Source organism: Clarias gariepinus, chromosome 3, assembly GCF_024256425.1.
Source record: "Clarias gariepinus isolate MV-2021 ecotype Netherlands chromosome 3, CGAR_prim_01v2, whole genome shotgun sequence".
NCBI classification, from domain to species: Eukaryota; Metazoa; Chordata; class Actinopteri; order Siluriformes; family Clariidae; genus Clarias; species Clarias gariepinus.
Genome location: NC_071102.1, coordinates 11,807,612 through 11,823,185, shown reverse-complemented (window position 1 = coordinate 11,823,185; position 15,574 = coordinate 11,807,612). Strand labels below are relative to the sequence as shown.

Here is a 15,574-nt window from a genome sequence, read left to right as displayed (position 1 = left end):
TTATTATTTTTGGCATTAACGTGATCTCACTCTGACAGTCTCCCAGGCAATCCAAGCCATTAATGAGGCTGTAGACAGTGGGGATGCGACTCAGACGCTGGCAGCGCTGCGCACACCTGGAGCCAGTCTGTACGGCGTGACCGCGGAATGCGCCCAGACGTATCAGGATGACCTGTCGAAGATCAAGAACGACAAACAGAAGGAGGGTAAGAGTGTTAAGTGGGCGAGAATCGAGTGTTCATGAATAGATGCATTGAGCCGGAGTGGATGTGATACGAGTGTCTGTAAAATGTCTTAGGTGATAATGGAAGCGAATGGATGAAGCACTGGGTAAAGGGAGGCTACAATTACTACCACAACCTGAAGACTAAAGAGGGCACATGGGACGAGCCTGCTGGATTTGTGCAGAACAATACACAGCTGAACAAGGACGAGATCCAGGTAAAGGGTTGAAAATACTGTACATATGCAATGATTTAATTTAGATAAGTGAAAGTGGTACAGCTCATCATCTTGTATTTCCATATCCGTTAACTGATTCTTGCTTCTCTCTCTGGTCATGTCCAGTCTGTCGTATCAGGAGTAACTGCGGCCTACAACCGGGAGCAGCTGTGGTTGGCTAACGAGAGTCTGATCGCTAAACTGCAAGCGCGATGCCGAGGTTTCCTGGTGAGACGGAATCAGAAAGAGCGCCTCAGCTTCCTGGAGTCCCAGGATCCAGCCATCAGACGCATCCAGGTGAGTCCTGGACTCAAGCCACCAGACTTGATCAGGAATCTAAGCAATGCTAGGAATGGATTGCCTTTGCCAGTGAATTGATCGGTGCTTTGTGATTGACAGGCCCACTGGAAGGGATACAAAGACCGCAAGGCTTTTAATGACAGAAAGCAGTACTTGAAGGATCACACTGAAGATGCTGTTAAGGTACGATTAAAAGAGTTTTGAATAACTTGAAGGACACTGAACTTACTTCAATGATGAAATTGGGTACGGGAGTGAGCTAATGTTTGTGCTCGTTTTTTTACAATCTCAGATCCAGTCGATGGTTAGGATGCACCAAGCTCGCAAAAAGTACAGGGATCGTCTGAAGTATTTCAAAGACCACGTGAGTAACTGTTTTCTTCCTCTGTATTTGGTAATGATACAGAGCATCTGCTATCTATTTGCATTGTATGGGTGAAGGAAATGGATTACACACATGATTAAGTTGATTGTCCGGATTCCCTAGTCAGATTATCTTCATGTTGGTCATGCCTCCGGAGGTTGCTCCATTTTTCTTAAATAAAATCGCAGGGTTTTAATAGAATAGCATCTAGAAATGTATAATCTATGCATTAAATTCAGTGTTGTCAACAAACAGTCAGATTAATTTGTTCCATAGTGTGTAAGTCCATATGTAGGCCTGAATGCTGAAATAGCATTTTTGTATATTCTTTACTATGCATGCTCAACCTGTTGGCTTATAATTATTTGAAACTTGAACCATATTCCTTAAATATCTTTTGAAATCCCAGATTAACGAAGTGGTGAAAATCCAGGCATTTATCCGGGCCAACAAAGCGAGAGATGACTACAAGACTCTCAGTAAGCACCACATCTCTATGAGGATTTTTCTAGACTATATAACATGATATCTAGGAATTAGTTTATTGTAGTAGTTAAGGAAACTCCTGATCATCCTCTTTTTCTCGCACAGTCAACGCAGACGATCCTCCGATGGCGGTTGTGCGCAAGTTCGTTCACCTGCTGGACCACAGCGACCAGGACTTCCAGGAGGAGCTGGAACTGATGCGTCTAAGGGAGGAAGTGATCACCAACATCCGCTCCAACCAGCAGCTGGAGAACGACCTCAACCTGATGGACATCAAAATCGGTCTCCTGGTGAAGAACAAGATCACCCTGCAGGAGGTCGTCTCTCATAGCAAGAGGCTCACCAAGAAGAACAAGGGCGAGCTGTCCAACCTCATGATGATGAACAAGCAGAAGGGAGGCCTGAAGGCTCTCAGTAAAGAAAAGCGAGACAAGCTGGAAGCATATCAGTACCTTTTCTATCTTTTGCAGGTATGTCCTCCTTTATGTTGCTATGTAGATACTGTTTGCCACTGTTTCGTTGAAAAAAATAAAAAAAAAAATGTTTTTTTTCTGTTTATCTTCATTCTTCAGACCAATCCCACCTACCTGGCCAAGCTGATCTTCCAAATGCCCCAGAACAAGTCCACTAAATTTATGGACTCTGTGATTTTCACACTATACAACTACGCATCCAACCAGCGTGAAGAGTACCTGCTGCTCAAACTCTTTAAAACAGCACTGCAAGAGGAAATCAAGTAAGATCCAACAGTCATGACATCATATCCAACCTGAAATTGTAGAACTAGGTGTCGTTATTTGATTAATTCGAGTCACAAGTTACAAATTATGCTCATTTCCATTTGAACAGATCAAAAGTGGACCAGATCCAGGAGATTGTAACTGGAAACCCCACTGTCATCAAAATGGTGGTGAGCTTCAACAGAGGAGCTCGTGGTCAGAACGCTCTGAGGCAGATCCTGTCTCCGGTCGTGAAAGAGATCATGGACGACAAGACGCTAAACATTAAGACTGACCCAGTGGATATTTACAAGGCCTGGGTGAATCAGATGGAGTCTCAGACTGGAGAGGCCAGGTTTGAAATGCTTTATGATGTGTTTACATATGTGGATGTGGATGGAATCCTGGATGGAATGAAATTAAATGGGACGTCCTATTATTTTAAGGAAATAGTGAACGATGGTCTGTGATAACTTATTTATTACTAGTCTTAGATTATGTGCCATAACAGTCCCAGAGGTAGATATAACAACAGAAAAGATGCAAGAGAATGATCAAATATGTAATATGAAAACCCCTCTGATATTATTGAATAATGGGGGGAAAAAATCGTGTTTTAGCCCAAATTGAGTATTTATGTGTATAATATACTTTAAAGAAAACATATATAATTCCCTTAACCCTGTCTGCTCGAGGGGCGCCGTAAAAATGGCTGACCCTGCACTCTGACTCCTGCCTACCAACAAGAAACTGCGAAGAATTAAGCATTTCACTGCATATCTTACTGTGTATGACTGTGTATGTGACAAATAAAATTTTAATTTTAAAATGCTACAGCTTTACTTCGGGTAGAGATCCATGCAAAAAGGAAAAATTTTATATACAGTACTGTGCAAAGGTCTTGAGCCACCCATCTTTTCCTCATATTAATTTTAATTATATTGCATTATATAAAATTAAAGAAATGTCGGAAAATATTTTACTGTAACAGGCTGCAAAGTGCCTAAAGATACAATTTAAACATTGGTTGTTTGTGTAACAACCTCTGCAGCGACCTCATTTCCGCTCTCATCAGTTCCAACCATTCAGCATCACCAGTACACTAATCACCGGCCTGATCATCAATCATCTGCACCTGTTTCTCACCAGTTCATGCCTTAACTTAGGTGCTCTTCATGAACTGGACTGAAAATGAGAGACAAAATCTTGCCAAAAATGTGAACCAAAAAGTCCTTCAGAAAGCCTGGAGAACTATTCCTCTTTTTAAAAAAGTGAAAAAAAGTCTGGCTCTTTGGAAGTGAAATATGAAGAAATGAGGCACGGCTCAAGATTTTTGCATGGAGAAGAACATTTCAGTTTGACTATGTGAAGCCATAACGCATGCAGAAACTTTCTGCTTGATAAGCAGTTTGATATTATCGCAAGTTTAAATCTATTTACCTGTCGTCTTTTACAGCAAGCTGCCTTATGATGTCACACCAGAACAAGCCATGAGCCATGAAGAGGTTCGAACCCGCCTTGAAGCCTCCATTAAGAACATGCGGACAGTGACGGACAAATTTCTGTCAGCCATCATAGTTTCTGTCGACAAAATCCCGTGAGTACGCAGTGTGTGGATATTCACTCACTGTAAAGTAAAGCTTTAAATATGGATGTGAATATTCGAACCCTGGCCTGAGTGGAAGTGTCAGTGTTACACTCTCTGACTGTGATGATTTATTCGTCCACAGCTATGGGATGCGGTTCATTTCCAAAGTACTGAAGGATACGCTCAATGAAAAGTTTCCCGATGCCACAGAGGACGAGCTTTTGAAGGTTTGTGTTCGCAATCGTCCCCATTAATCCCCACAGACCGCGCTTGTATGTTTTCTTCATTTTTCTTGGGTGGTCGTGTTTCTCTTAAAGACCACAAAGTTTTTTTGCTTAAATCTGTTTTTTCTTTTTTGTATATCTACAAAAACCTGGATTTGATTACTTCTAGTGATGGGCGGATCGAGACATATTTTGGTCGAGTGCTTGAACCAAATATACACAAACACAATAACAAGAGCTATTTTAATAACAGAAATTCCCTAGCTACACTAAGCGGCCATAAATAAACCGTCTCATTAAGTCTATGATTATCTACTACCACGGACAGAACACTACGGTACATGTTTGTTGCATGTAAGAAAAATATAAGCAATGAAAAGTTGCAATATCAAAGCTTTTTGTAAAGTCCCTTGAATATAATCACTGCTGTCATTGCATCACATTGTTGATTTGTTATACTGCTAAAACGTGATGTTCACGGTGAAAATTTACTTTATTTCTCTATATAACCCCTTGCTACACTAATGCACTTATCCCAGCATTTCACTAGTGCTTGGATACCATCGGAGCCCTGACCAGACTGCCTGCTTTACTTCTGAATCCCAGGAACTCATTTTTTCCCTCAATAGGGAAAAAATGTCCTGGTTTGTTCCCCAAAGACATTGTTTTTGCAGGACAGTGCACGGCCTAATACTGCCCACTGAAGCACTTGTACAGTATATTGCAGGAACTTGCCTGGGAGTTATAGCCACGTTGCACGTACAGTCCTGATCTCGCTCCAAGGCATTTCCAATATCATTTGGGTCACTTAACTTCCAAACCAGTATGTCATGACTTCACTGTTCAATATGAACTTTTTTTTTTTTGGTGTGTTTTTGTTTGTCAGCCCTATTTTGTAGGACTTACTCTTTGAGCAATTTATTATTTTTTTATAAGATAATTAGGTGATTATACTACCAGTCAAAAGTTTGGACACACCTTTTAATTCCATGGTCTCCTAAATTTTAAACAGTTGATAATGAGAAGTGTCTCCAACTAAGCATAATAGCAAGGTGTGTCCAAACTTTTGACTGCTCCTGTACGTCTGCCCATCTCTACTGTATATTATTGGATTACATATTTAATTATCCTTTTGAAACCTGTGCTTGTAAAGACCACAGCTGTCATGCTTCAGTCTCCTCACTTTACTCAGTGCTGAGTGCTGCCTCTATCTCTTTGTCTGTCTGTCTCTCTCTCTCTCTCTCTCACATCGTCTATTCTGGCTCCAGCCGCCCCTTTGCCTTTGCCTTCACTGCTCTCTTGAGACTTCTGCTTCTCCGTACCTGCGCACACAAGGTGAGCCCCACGCGCTCTCTCTTACTTGTCTCCCTGCCTCGTTTCCTACTAAGCCCTGCCGAAAACATAAAAATTGCTGTCGGTGCTGTCTTAGTCGTCTGATTGCGCATGTATGATTTCAGATTGTTGGAAACCTGCTATATTATCGCTATATGAACCCTGCCATTGTGGCGCCTGATGCTTTTGACATCATCGATATGTCGGCTGGAGGTCAGCTGACCACCGATCAGCGGCGAAACCTGGGCTCCATCGCCAAAATGCTGCAACACGCCGCTTCAAACAAAATGTTTCTTGGAGACAACGCCCACCTTAACCCCATCAATGAGTACCTTACAAACTCCTACCAGAAATTCAGGTATGCAATTATCCCTGTGCTGTCATACTTTCACAATTACAATACAAGTATTGGACAGCTAAAGCCTCACTCGTTATGTTTCTGTTGCTCTATCCTCCACAGACGTTTCTTCTTGGCAGCCTGTGACGTCCCATCACTAGAGGACAAATTTAACGTGGATCAGTACTCGGACCTGATCACCGTCAGCAAGCCTGTTATTTACATCTCCATCGGCGAGATCATCAATACACACACGGTCAGTGTGTGCAAACTCACACTCATAACTGCCCGTATGATCTATTTTTATGACACTCAGGTTATTTCTTTTTTTCATCTCACAGCTTTTGCTAGATCACCAGGACGCCATCGCTCCTGAGCACAATGATCCCATTCATGAGCTGCTGGAAGATTTGGGAGAGGTGCCAACCATCGAGTCTCTGATAGGTGAGTCACCAAAGAAAAGAAAATAGAATGTAACTGTAACTGAACAGCTGTTTACTTCAGCTGGGATTTTTCACTTGCAGGAGAGAATCCACTGCCGTCTGATGACCCTAACAAGGACATGATGGGCAAGACCGAAGTCTCTCTAACCCTCACCAACAAATTCGACGTCCCCGGGGAAGTGAACGCCGAAACCGACGCCAAGACCCTCCTTCTGAAGTACATCCTGCTTCTGATATTTTAGATTAAAAGATATTTTCCGGAATTCAAAACTTTTAAATTATGTTTATTCAATTTCAGCACCAAGAGGCTCATTGTGGATGTGATCCGATTCCAACCAGGAGAAACGCTGTCCGAAATCCTGGACACTGCTGCAACCCCGGAGCAGGTAAACGCCAGGAAGAGATCACATGGGTGCTTTAATCAGGTAGATATGTTCGTTGACACCCTGTTATTGATTTGTGTGGTCTACAGGAGGTGGAGTACCAGCGCGCAATGCAGCGACGAGCCATCCGTGACGCCAAGACACCCGAAAAGATGAAGCAGGCGAAACCGGTGGTGGACGACAGTCTCACACTGCAGGGCAAAAAGGACAAGATTAAGAGCAACCTACAGAGACTGGCAGAGCTGGGGAAAGTACAGCCAGAAAACCGATACCAGGACCTTATCAATGACATCGCTAAGGTACCGTTTCAGACACACTTAGTGCCTTTAGGAATTAAGGATTTCTTTTTTCTTTTTTTTTTATTCTGTCAGGCTCTTTTGTTCTACATTATAATACTAATTTAATGATCCTATATCCTTAATTACTCTGAATAAATAAATGTCATCTTATTAGAAAAAAAAAATTCAAATTAAGTATGCATTTCACATTAGAATAAAAAAAAATATGGTTTAAAAATGTATTATATGAAAAGTTGCCTTCCAGCAGTCTTAATATTACAGTGCATTTAAATACTAAACCTTTAAAAATGAAAATGCATTTAAACTATACTAAGACTAATTTTAGCTGAGATGCCATTTATGGAAAAGTAATAAATACACAATTATATTAAATACTAGCGGAAATAAAAGTACTAACTGGTAAAGAGTTTGTTGAAATAGTTAAAAGGTTAAAGCCAAAGATAATCTGATCAGCTTTAATGTAATCAGTGATTATATTATTTCGTTTCAGTCCGACAGACAGACAGGCAGGCCAGGCGTTTCAGTCCGACAGACAGACAGGCAGGCCGGACGTTTCAGTCCGACAGACAGACAGGCAGGCCGGACGTTTCAGTCCGACAGACAGACAGGCAGGCCGGACGTTTCAGTCCGACAGACAGACAGGCAGGCCGGACGTTTCAGTCCGACAGACAGACAGGCAGGCCGGACGTTTCAGTCCGACAGACAGACAGGCAGGCCGGACGTTTCAGTCCGACAGACAGACAGGCAGGCCGGACGTTTCAGTCCGACAGACAGACAGGCAGGCCGGACGTTTCAGTCCGACAGACAGACAGGCAGGCCGGACGTTTCAGTCCGACAGACAGACAGGCAGGCCGGACGTTTCAGTCCGACAGACAGACAGGCAGGCCGGACGTTTCAGTCCGACAGACAGACAGGCAGGCCGGACGTTTCAGTCCGACAGACAGACAGGCAGGCCGGACGTTTCAGTCCGACAGACAGACAGGCAGGCCGGACGTTTCAGTCCGACAGACAGACAGGCAGGCCGGACGTTTCAGTCCGACAGACAGGCCAGACTTTTTCTGAGACTGCTTTCTGTTCCTCCAATGTATGAAACATAAAGCTATCATTAAAAGAACTATTTCTGACCAATTTACTGAATAAAACTTAATTTAATTAACATCGATTTTATAAATTAACATAATGTAAACATGAATTTACGCAGGACATCAGAAATCAGAGGAGGTATCGGCAGAGAAGGAAGGCCGAGTTGGTAAAGCTTCAGCAAACCAATTCCGCTCTGAACACGAAGACCAGTTTCTACAACGTACAAATCGACTACTACAATCAGTACATAAAGACCTGCATGGACAATCTGGCCAGCAAGGGCAAGTAAGTGAAGTCCATCGTTTTTATTATGTTGAATGTCACTTGTACCATGAAGAGTAGCCAAAGAGGGCTGGCGCTTTTTTTTTCTCTTCAGAGCTTATGGTTTGTCTTTATTCTACTTAGAGTGTCGAAGAAGCCTGGAGAAAACAAGGCTAAGAAGAGCAAGCAGGCTTCACAGAAATACACAGCAGCACGTCTGCATGAGAAGGGAGTGCTGATTGAGATCGAGGATCTGCAAACCAATCAGTGAGCCTACACCTGATTTTACAAACGTGTGTGTATAAAACATGCCGGCAACAGTTTACTATAAACATCATATCTATCTCTCGATTTTTTACAGATTCAAGAATGTCATTTTTGAGATTTCTCCGTCTGAGGTTGTTGGAGTGTTCGATGTAAAAGCCAAGTTTATGGGAGTCCATTTGGAGACGCTAATGTTAGAATACCAGGTAAAGATTGTTCTTTAATATCCACTTTACATCTTGTATGCTGTTTTAGCCTTGCAGATAACCTTATTTAATATGATTTTATTTTATTATATTTGTATTTATTATATTGTTGTAATTTAAGAATAGCAGATAAACATTATACTGTAAATTTTCTATTTTACATTTAATATGGTTTTTTTTCGATTTTTGTTTTTGTGATATGTACAGTAATGTTACAATACCAAGTATAGCTTTTATATTCCTTTAGACATAGACATTCTTTACAGCATCATTGTAAAATAAATTTCTTGTTCTTTGATTGACAGGATCTCCTGCAGTTACAGTACGAGGGTGTGGCCGTCATGAAGCTTTTTGACCGGGCGACCGTCAACGTCAACCTGCTCATTTTCCTGCTCAATAAGAAATTCTATGGCAAATAGAGACTCTGAGAAGGGCTTTATAGACTGTTACATGCCAAGCTATGCCCAATACCATACAACACCAGCCCCTGCGGTCAAGTTATCCACCTGCACTACTCCGAATAGTCTTCTCTCTGATGAAAAGCCTCAATGAGTATCATTCTTCGGTGCCTCGAAATGTCTTTCTCATTGTTTTGAAACGGTTATTGGTAAAAATATGGGTTAAATTTGCCCTGCAGAAAAATGCCTGCATGAGCAACAAATCCTCTGAAATATGTAAAGAGAATGATGGGGGATTTTTGTTCTGTTTAAATTTTATGCCTCGGGAAGACGAGGCACGTTTCTAAGTATGCTCATCAGGAAAGTACATGTCATATAGGAAGTATGCAAACCAAAATGATATTTATCACAGCAAAATCACAGTCATCTACCTAACTCAGAGTTCTGGAATTTAAACCTGGATTGTATTGTCACAAATTGTAATTTATTGGAAAAGATATCTATCTATATATGTATCTGTCCCCTCCCGACTATCGGATGCTGTATGAATTTTTTAAGTTTACGTCCATTTTTTTGATTCCTTAGCTTTCTATTTTTTCTATACTTGTTTTTACACTGCCTTAACTTGAATAAACTGTTGGGTGTAAAGTGCTCATATATTAGCAATCTTAACAGGGCTCTTAGATTCCTACTGAAGCATGACAGCCAAGGCAGAATGTGGTGTCAGTCTTTGTTCTCAACACTTCATCTCCTATATTTGCAACGAACTACAATTACTGTGGGAAATTAAAGGGACAATAAAAAAAAAAAGACGCGGCAAAGTAAGTGCTGCATAATCACTTTAATCAGCACTCCTTTCTTTTATTTCAAACAACCTGAATGCAAACAGTTACTTTCAGTTCGGTTCTGTTTATGGTGACTGTTCTCTATCGTGGTGTCTGACTACTACATCTATCTGCATGGCATCGTTGCATTGTAGGCAGGGGTCTCAATATTTCATTATCATTGTGTTTCAAATGTTTTACTGGATACAATCAGATGAACAGCACTTGAATGCCTGATATTTCGTACATGTGTAAAATGTTAATAATAATAAAAAAAATCTATCAGTATAGTGAGAGTTTTGCCAAAAAATGCTGGTGCGGAATAGCCCGGGGAGCAATAAAAATCAAGATAATGAATAGGACAATCAAAATACAGCTGGAAAATAAATAAATGAGAAATTATTTGGAACTTTGTGACTTCTTTATTTGTTTTTTGTATTTATTGCTATTAATATTTTGTTGGTGCTGTCTAATCAGCTAAATATACAGGGTGGGTGAAAAGTAACTAGACAATAAAAATTAAGAAAGAAAAAAATTATTTTTCTAATAGAAATTTATTAAAACAAATTGTACATGAGCATGTACTGCCTGCAAGTTCTCCAGTGCCCGAGGCTTTGTCCCGTACATCTCCTCCTTTGTGTAGCCCTACAGGAAAAAAAAATCACACAGAGTGAGATCTGGACTTCTTGGAGGAGGTCATTGACAATATTCGCTCTGTCCCAGCCAAAATGCTGGAGGACAAACTGGAAGACTTGTATCCCAAACGACTTTCTTTTCAGTCTTTTCAGAAGATTGGCCATCCCATCCCTGTCTGCTTAAGGTTGACACCCTGTACAATCAGGTGGCAAAAACATGTCTTAGTAAATATATATTTTCCTGAATGTCTTCAGTGCTGAAATCGATCCTACAAGGCCTGTAAACTGTACTTTTAGGGTTTAATCCAGAATAAGCTTGGGTAGCTTTATATCAATGTCCTTGGGTGACATCAATGGAATGTACAGTAATTAAATCTTCTGTTTTTATTAACCTCTTCTTGAGGGTTGGCATGCATTCTGAGATGCGTTCCTGCTTATCCTGGTGTTAAATAGTGGTTACGTGAGGTACTCTACAGCCCCCCCCCCCCCCCCCCCCGTCCTTTCTCCTCCAGCTCGTCTCAGAACTACAGGTGCAATCCACCCACAGAACTGATTTCTTGCTGCAAGTAATTTTTTTTTTTTTCTGCAATATTCTGAATAATCCCTACAGAGTGATGTGTGTAAAAATCATAGAAGATCTAGCGGTTTTGGAAATACTTAAACCAGCCTCTGGCATCAACAACCATTGCACAAACCGTTTTCTGGTGTTCAACGCGAACATTATCTGAAGAAAAAGGAATATTTGCATTTTTTTATTTTACTGCTGCAACATGATTAAATGATTGAATAACTGCATGAATGAACAAGTGTATGGGTATTAAATAAGTGACTGAATCTTAACTGGCTAAAAAAAAGAGCTGTGCAATTTCTGGTAGGATTCCTTCACATAAGAGATACTGACATTCTGAACAAAAAGCTCTATGATTGGGTTTGCATTGGCTAGAAATCTTGCCTCTTTCAAAAACAGAAAGGAATTTTGAGGATAGTCTTAAAATAGAAATTTCACCAAATTTTCTCCAAATTCTCCTTTAAAAAAAAACATAAAGCAGCATGAAGCAGCTAGTGATTTTTTTTTTTATAGAATTTTTTTTTAATAATAGAAAAATATAATGTCATGGGGAAAGCAGAGCCTAAGTGACTTACCATCCTTGTGCAGGGTGTCAATGATCATCTGGACAACTGTCAAGTCAGCAGGGTTCCCCATCTGTGTACTAAACTAGACAGAAAGATACACAGTATTTACAGTATACTGTATTAATAGTTATTTACTCAAACACGAAATTAATTACTGTAATTTTTGAGATGCTGGATTTCTTATTTTCCTAAGCTGTAATCATCAAAATAAAAATAAGACAACTTTAAAATTTTTCACTTTGTGTAATACATCTAATCAAACCTTGCTTGTCAAAGCATTGTTTATTACTCAGAACATCTTAGCATGGACATAAATGACACTTATTGTGCATACAAACAAATGTGGGAATTAATTATAGCTTTATGAGAGATCTATGTACAGTGTCATATATACATCTGTCTCTCTCTCTAAATATTTTTGTCTCTCAGGCTCCACAGGGTGAATGAAGCTTAAAATGTGCTTTCTTATTTTACACATCATATTTTCATCTCGACTTTTTGACTTTTAGATATGACGCTATCCTAGCATGGTAGCATATTTTAACAGAGCGGCAGATGCAGAGGAAGAGTGGGCAGAAGCTGTGTGTGAATAGTGTGAGAGAGAAGAGATGTAAAAACTGGCACAGCTTCACAGAAGAAACGGGTCATGTACATGACTGTGGATTTCAACCAACATCTCAGGTAAGAGGGTGATTTGCATGAGGAAAGAAGAGACAACTTTTCTTGTCACGCGGCAGCGATGTGTTTGCACGAACGTGAGTGGCGCATCTATGTCGTGAGAGTTTTGACAATTCTGCTGCACGGCGGCATGTAGAAACAAGCACATGCACACACACACACACACTTACACATGCATGCATTCACTGTTTGTGATGACAAAAAAGGAAAGGTGTCAAAGTTTCACATTAGGGCCCAAGGATCGTTTTTGACCCCGAGCTAGATCAGCTAGAATACAATCATTCCGCACTGAGGATACGGCCTACTCGGGCGCGGATCAAAACAGATATGGAAGCAATTGTACCAGACCCAAGGCGGGAAGCGAACCCTGATGGTGTGAGGCCACCATGATGTCATGGTGTTATACCTTAGGAAGTGCATCCAGCTATACTAACAGGTGCAAAAAATCCGTGCACTTTCTAGAGTCAAACTTTATCAGGAGTAAATGAATGAGAGACAGGAAAAAGCGCTATAGACGACGAGTGAGTGAGTGAGTGAAAGAGTGAAAGAGTGAGAAAGTAATTCCTGAATGCCTCTTCACTATTAGGCGGTACTGTCTCTTTAAGGGAACTGCACTGCCGTCTTGTGGACAAAGTTTTCAAAATTGACGTCCAGTTTAGAAGCGAGCTTGTGTGTGTATTTTTTTTCCTGCTGTTTTCACTCGGTGATTAGGAGATCGGAGTAAAAAACCAAACAAGCCCGTTGTGCAAGAGGAGCCTGCACCAGATCAACTCCAGTGCGGATGGATGTGAACAGGATCGAGGAGACATTTCAGATGACCTGGATTTAACAATCTGACACAACTGACACTTCAGTGTTTTTTTTTTATATATATATTTATCAATATATAAATATATATATAACTATCGGATGACAGTGACGATCGGTCGGACTGTACGAGCAGACTTGGTGTGTGTAAAGTCAGTAATGAGTGTGTGGTGTTGAGTTCAGCAGCAGGGTGAAGTTTGGTTTAGTTCATTTGATTAGTTACTGAATGCGTAATCAGGCTTAGCCCCGGTGCTCTCAGTGCGGCTCGGACCACTTGTTGAAATTGCGGAAAAGTTTCGCACGAAAAACAAAACAAAAAATACCCCCAAACTTTTCGCTTGTTTTTAAAAAAAATACGTTTAGGGTCGAAATATTGTTGTGTCTCGGTGGTTAGGACCCTCTGAATTACTCGCGTAATAACTTCGACGTCCATAAGAAGGAAGGAGTTGAGTGGTGAGGACTCAGTGCGCTGCCTCGGCGCGGGCTGTTAGCTTCCCCAGGCTTCAGACACGCTCAGAAAGCTAGCTGAACAGTTTAAAGGAGGTCCCTTAAAGCATTTAAACTCACAAACATTTTCTTTAAAACACGCCGAGGATAAACTATCTCATTTAACTGTAGTTGTCAAGTTGTCAAAAACTGCTGTTTTAGCGAACGCGCTAAGGTTTAGCTTTCGTGCTGGAAGAGATAAGCTTAGCGAAGTGTCAGATGTAATACGTGGTTTATTATTATTATTACATATAACAATATATTTATAATAATTTTTACGTAAAAATAATCCCGCCAGCTGCATAAAAAGCCTCAATGGAGGAAATAATAATAATGCAGATACACGCTAGCGTTAGCTACCATGCTAACGGAGTGTAGCTAGCTAACTAGCGCGGGCTAACCCGGCTAACGAATCAAGGCAGTGCTGAAAAGTTATTTATTGAATTATTACCTTCTTATTATATACTACAACACTGCTTTGTTTTCACGCCTATTTTACAAAAGTAAATAATACCATCTTTTATTCAAGACTAAAAATAAGTTTTATCTCCCGACTTGTGGACTGAGTTTGGTTTGACAGCTGACGTCTCTGACTTTCGGACATTTTTTTAATGCCTAGCATGTCAGTTTTACAAAAACGTCCACCATGGCAGGACAGCTGAAACATATTTAAGATTTAAACAGACAGGATATTTGTTTGTTTTTATTTTTTTATTTTTCATTTTTTTTTGCTTTGGAGTCGGTGTTTAAACTCTTGCGGCCTCCATCATGTCCGGATCCCCGGGCTCGAGTAGCGCCTCTAACCCGAGAAAGTTCAGCGAGAAGATCGCGCTGCATAACCAGAAACAAGCGGAGGAGACGCGGGCCTTCGAGCAGCTCATGACGGACCTGACCGTCTCACGGGTAAAGTAGAGGCAAAATCTGGAAATATGCTTTATGGGTTTTAAGATGAAACTGTTGAGATTTCCTGTATGTCGGTGCAGCAGGTTAGAGCCTGTACACACCTGAGATCTGTCAGAATTTACCGTAATGACGCGTTTATGCATATGATTATTCATTCATCTATCAGATCTCTACATTTATAAAAGATGCCAGGGTTCATGCATGCTTACCTAGCACTCATGGTCATTTACATTAAGATGTATAAAAGAAGTAGTTGATTAGTATATAAAGTCTTCTCCAGGGTTGTGAGTTCAGTTCCCACCTCTGTGTCTGTGTGCATGCAGTTTGCATGTTCTCGCTTGTTGGGTTTCCTCCGGGTACTCCGCTTACCTTCTACAGTCCAAAGACATGCAGGTTCCCAAATTGCCTGTAATGTGTGAATGACAATCGGGTGTCGAGTTGGTAACCCGACCCCTTAAGTACCTGCCACAGAAATGACCTGTCGCCCATTGTGCCGGACCAAATTTGAAAAAAGTGTCGATGTCCTGGTGCGCAGTTACTTCACCTGTGCTCATCATCTGTGCCAGAGTAGTGCTCAGTAGTGATCAGTGATAACTGGCATCAAAGTGTGTTATAAAGTATGAAACTGTAAAAGATCAGGATATAACTTGGTGTAATGGTTAGCACTGTGGACTCGCACCTTAAATGTTGAAGGTTCTGTTCCTGCCTCGGGTCTCTGTTTGAGGAGTTTGCATATTCTCTCTGTGCTTGGTGGGTTTCCTCTTTAAGTCCAAAGACATGCAGACGGTATTTGATGTTGTTGTGTGTGTGCGTTGTGAAGGATTGGCACCCTGACCAAGGTGTACCCACCTTGTGTTCAAAGTTTCCTGGGATTGGCTGCAGGCTCCCTCCGACCCTGTAGAGGATAAGCAGTATAGAAGATGAATGAATTGATCAAGAAAAAAATGCAGGTTTAATCAGGTTTAAGCATGCTCAACAA

At 40.9% G+C, this 15,574-nt stretch overlaps 2 protein-coding genes and 1 long non-coding RNA gene across 7 annotated transcripts in view; 2 read left to right on the top strand and 1 right to left on the bottom strand.

The window, feature by feature from the left end:
- The window catches only part of iqgap1 (IQ motif containing GTPase activating protein 1), a 39,935-nt gene extending 29,574 nt beyond the window's left edge, over positions 1 to 10,361 (top strand). Inside the window, exons 17-37 of the mRNA XM_053491815.1 lie at positions 39 to 206; positions 299 to 441; positions 568 to 738; positions 841 to 924; positions 1,034 to 1,105; positions 1,515 to 1,584; positions 1,697 to 2,061; positions 2,164 to 2,327; positions 2,441 to 2,665; positions 3,767 to 3,907; positions 4,041 to 4,125; positions 5,580 to 5,812; positions 5,915 to 6,047; positions 6,133 to 6,235; positions 6,316 to 6,451; positions 6,533 to 6,620; positions 6,707 to 6,916; positions 8,118 to 8,284; positions 8,405 to 8,527; positions 8,622 to 8,730; positions 9,036 to 10,361. Of these exons, the coding sequence (XP_053347790.1) occupies positions 39 to 206; positions 299 to 441; positions 568 to 738; positions 841 to 924; positions 1,034 to 1,105; positions 1,515 to 1,584; positions 1,697 to 2,061; positions 2,164 to 2,327; positions 2,441 to 2,665; positions 3,767 to 3,907; positions 4,041 to 4,125; positions 5,580 to 5,812; positions 5,915 to 6,047; positions 6,133 to 6,235; positions 6,316 to 6,451; positions 6,533 to 6,620; positions 6,707 to 6,916; positions 8,118 to 8,284; positions 8,405 to 8,527; positions 8,622 to 8,730; positions 9,036 to 9,149 (3,104 nt within the window). The 3' untranslated portion in view covers positions 9,150 to 10,361. The remainder of the gene's footprint in view (positions 1 to 38; positions 207 to 298; positions 442 to 567; positions 739 to 840; positions 925 to 1,033; positions 1,106 to 1,514; positions 1,585 to 1,696; positions 2,062 to 2,163; positions 2,328 to 2,440; positions 2,666 to 3,766; positions 3,908 to 4,040; positions 4,126 to 5,579; positions 5,813 to 5,914; positions 6,048 to 6,132; positions 6,236 to 6,315; positions 6,452 to 6,532; positions 6,621 to 6,706; positions 6,917 to 8,117; positions 8,285 to 8,404; positions 8,528 to 8,621; positions 8,731 to 9,035) is intronic.
- A 172-nt stretch (positions 10,362 to 10,533) lies between these two features.
- LOC128518606 (uncharacterized) lies at positions 10,534 to 14,950 on the bottom strand. The gene is made up of 3 exons (XR_008357761.1): positions 14,805 to 14,950; positions 11,731 to 11,803; positions 10,534 to 10,597 (listed from the first exon to the last, which is right to left on the bottom strand). It is a non-coding gene; the product is annotated as an uncharacterized LOC128518606 (long non-coding RNA).
- Positions 13,083 to 15,574, top strand: part of crtc3 (CREB regulated transcription coactivator 3) — a 45,392-nt gene continuing 42,900 nt past the window's right edge. For all 5 annotated transcript variants that reach the window (XM_053491778.1, XM_053491777.1, XM_053491776.1 and 2 more), the window contains exon 1: positions 13,083 to 14,595. In XM_053491778.1, the coding sequence (XP_053347753.1) occupies positions 14,461 to 14,595 (135 nt within the window). In that variant the 5' untranslated portion in view covers positions 13,083 to 14,460. The remainder of the gene's footprint in view (positions 14,596 to 15,574) is intronic.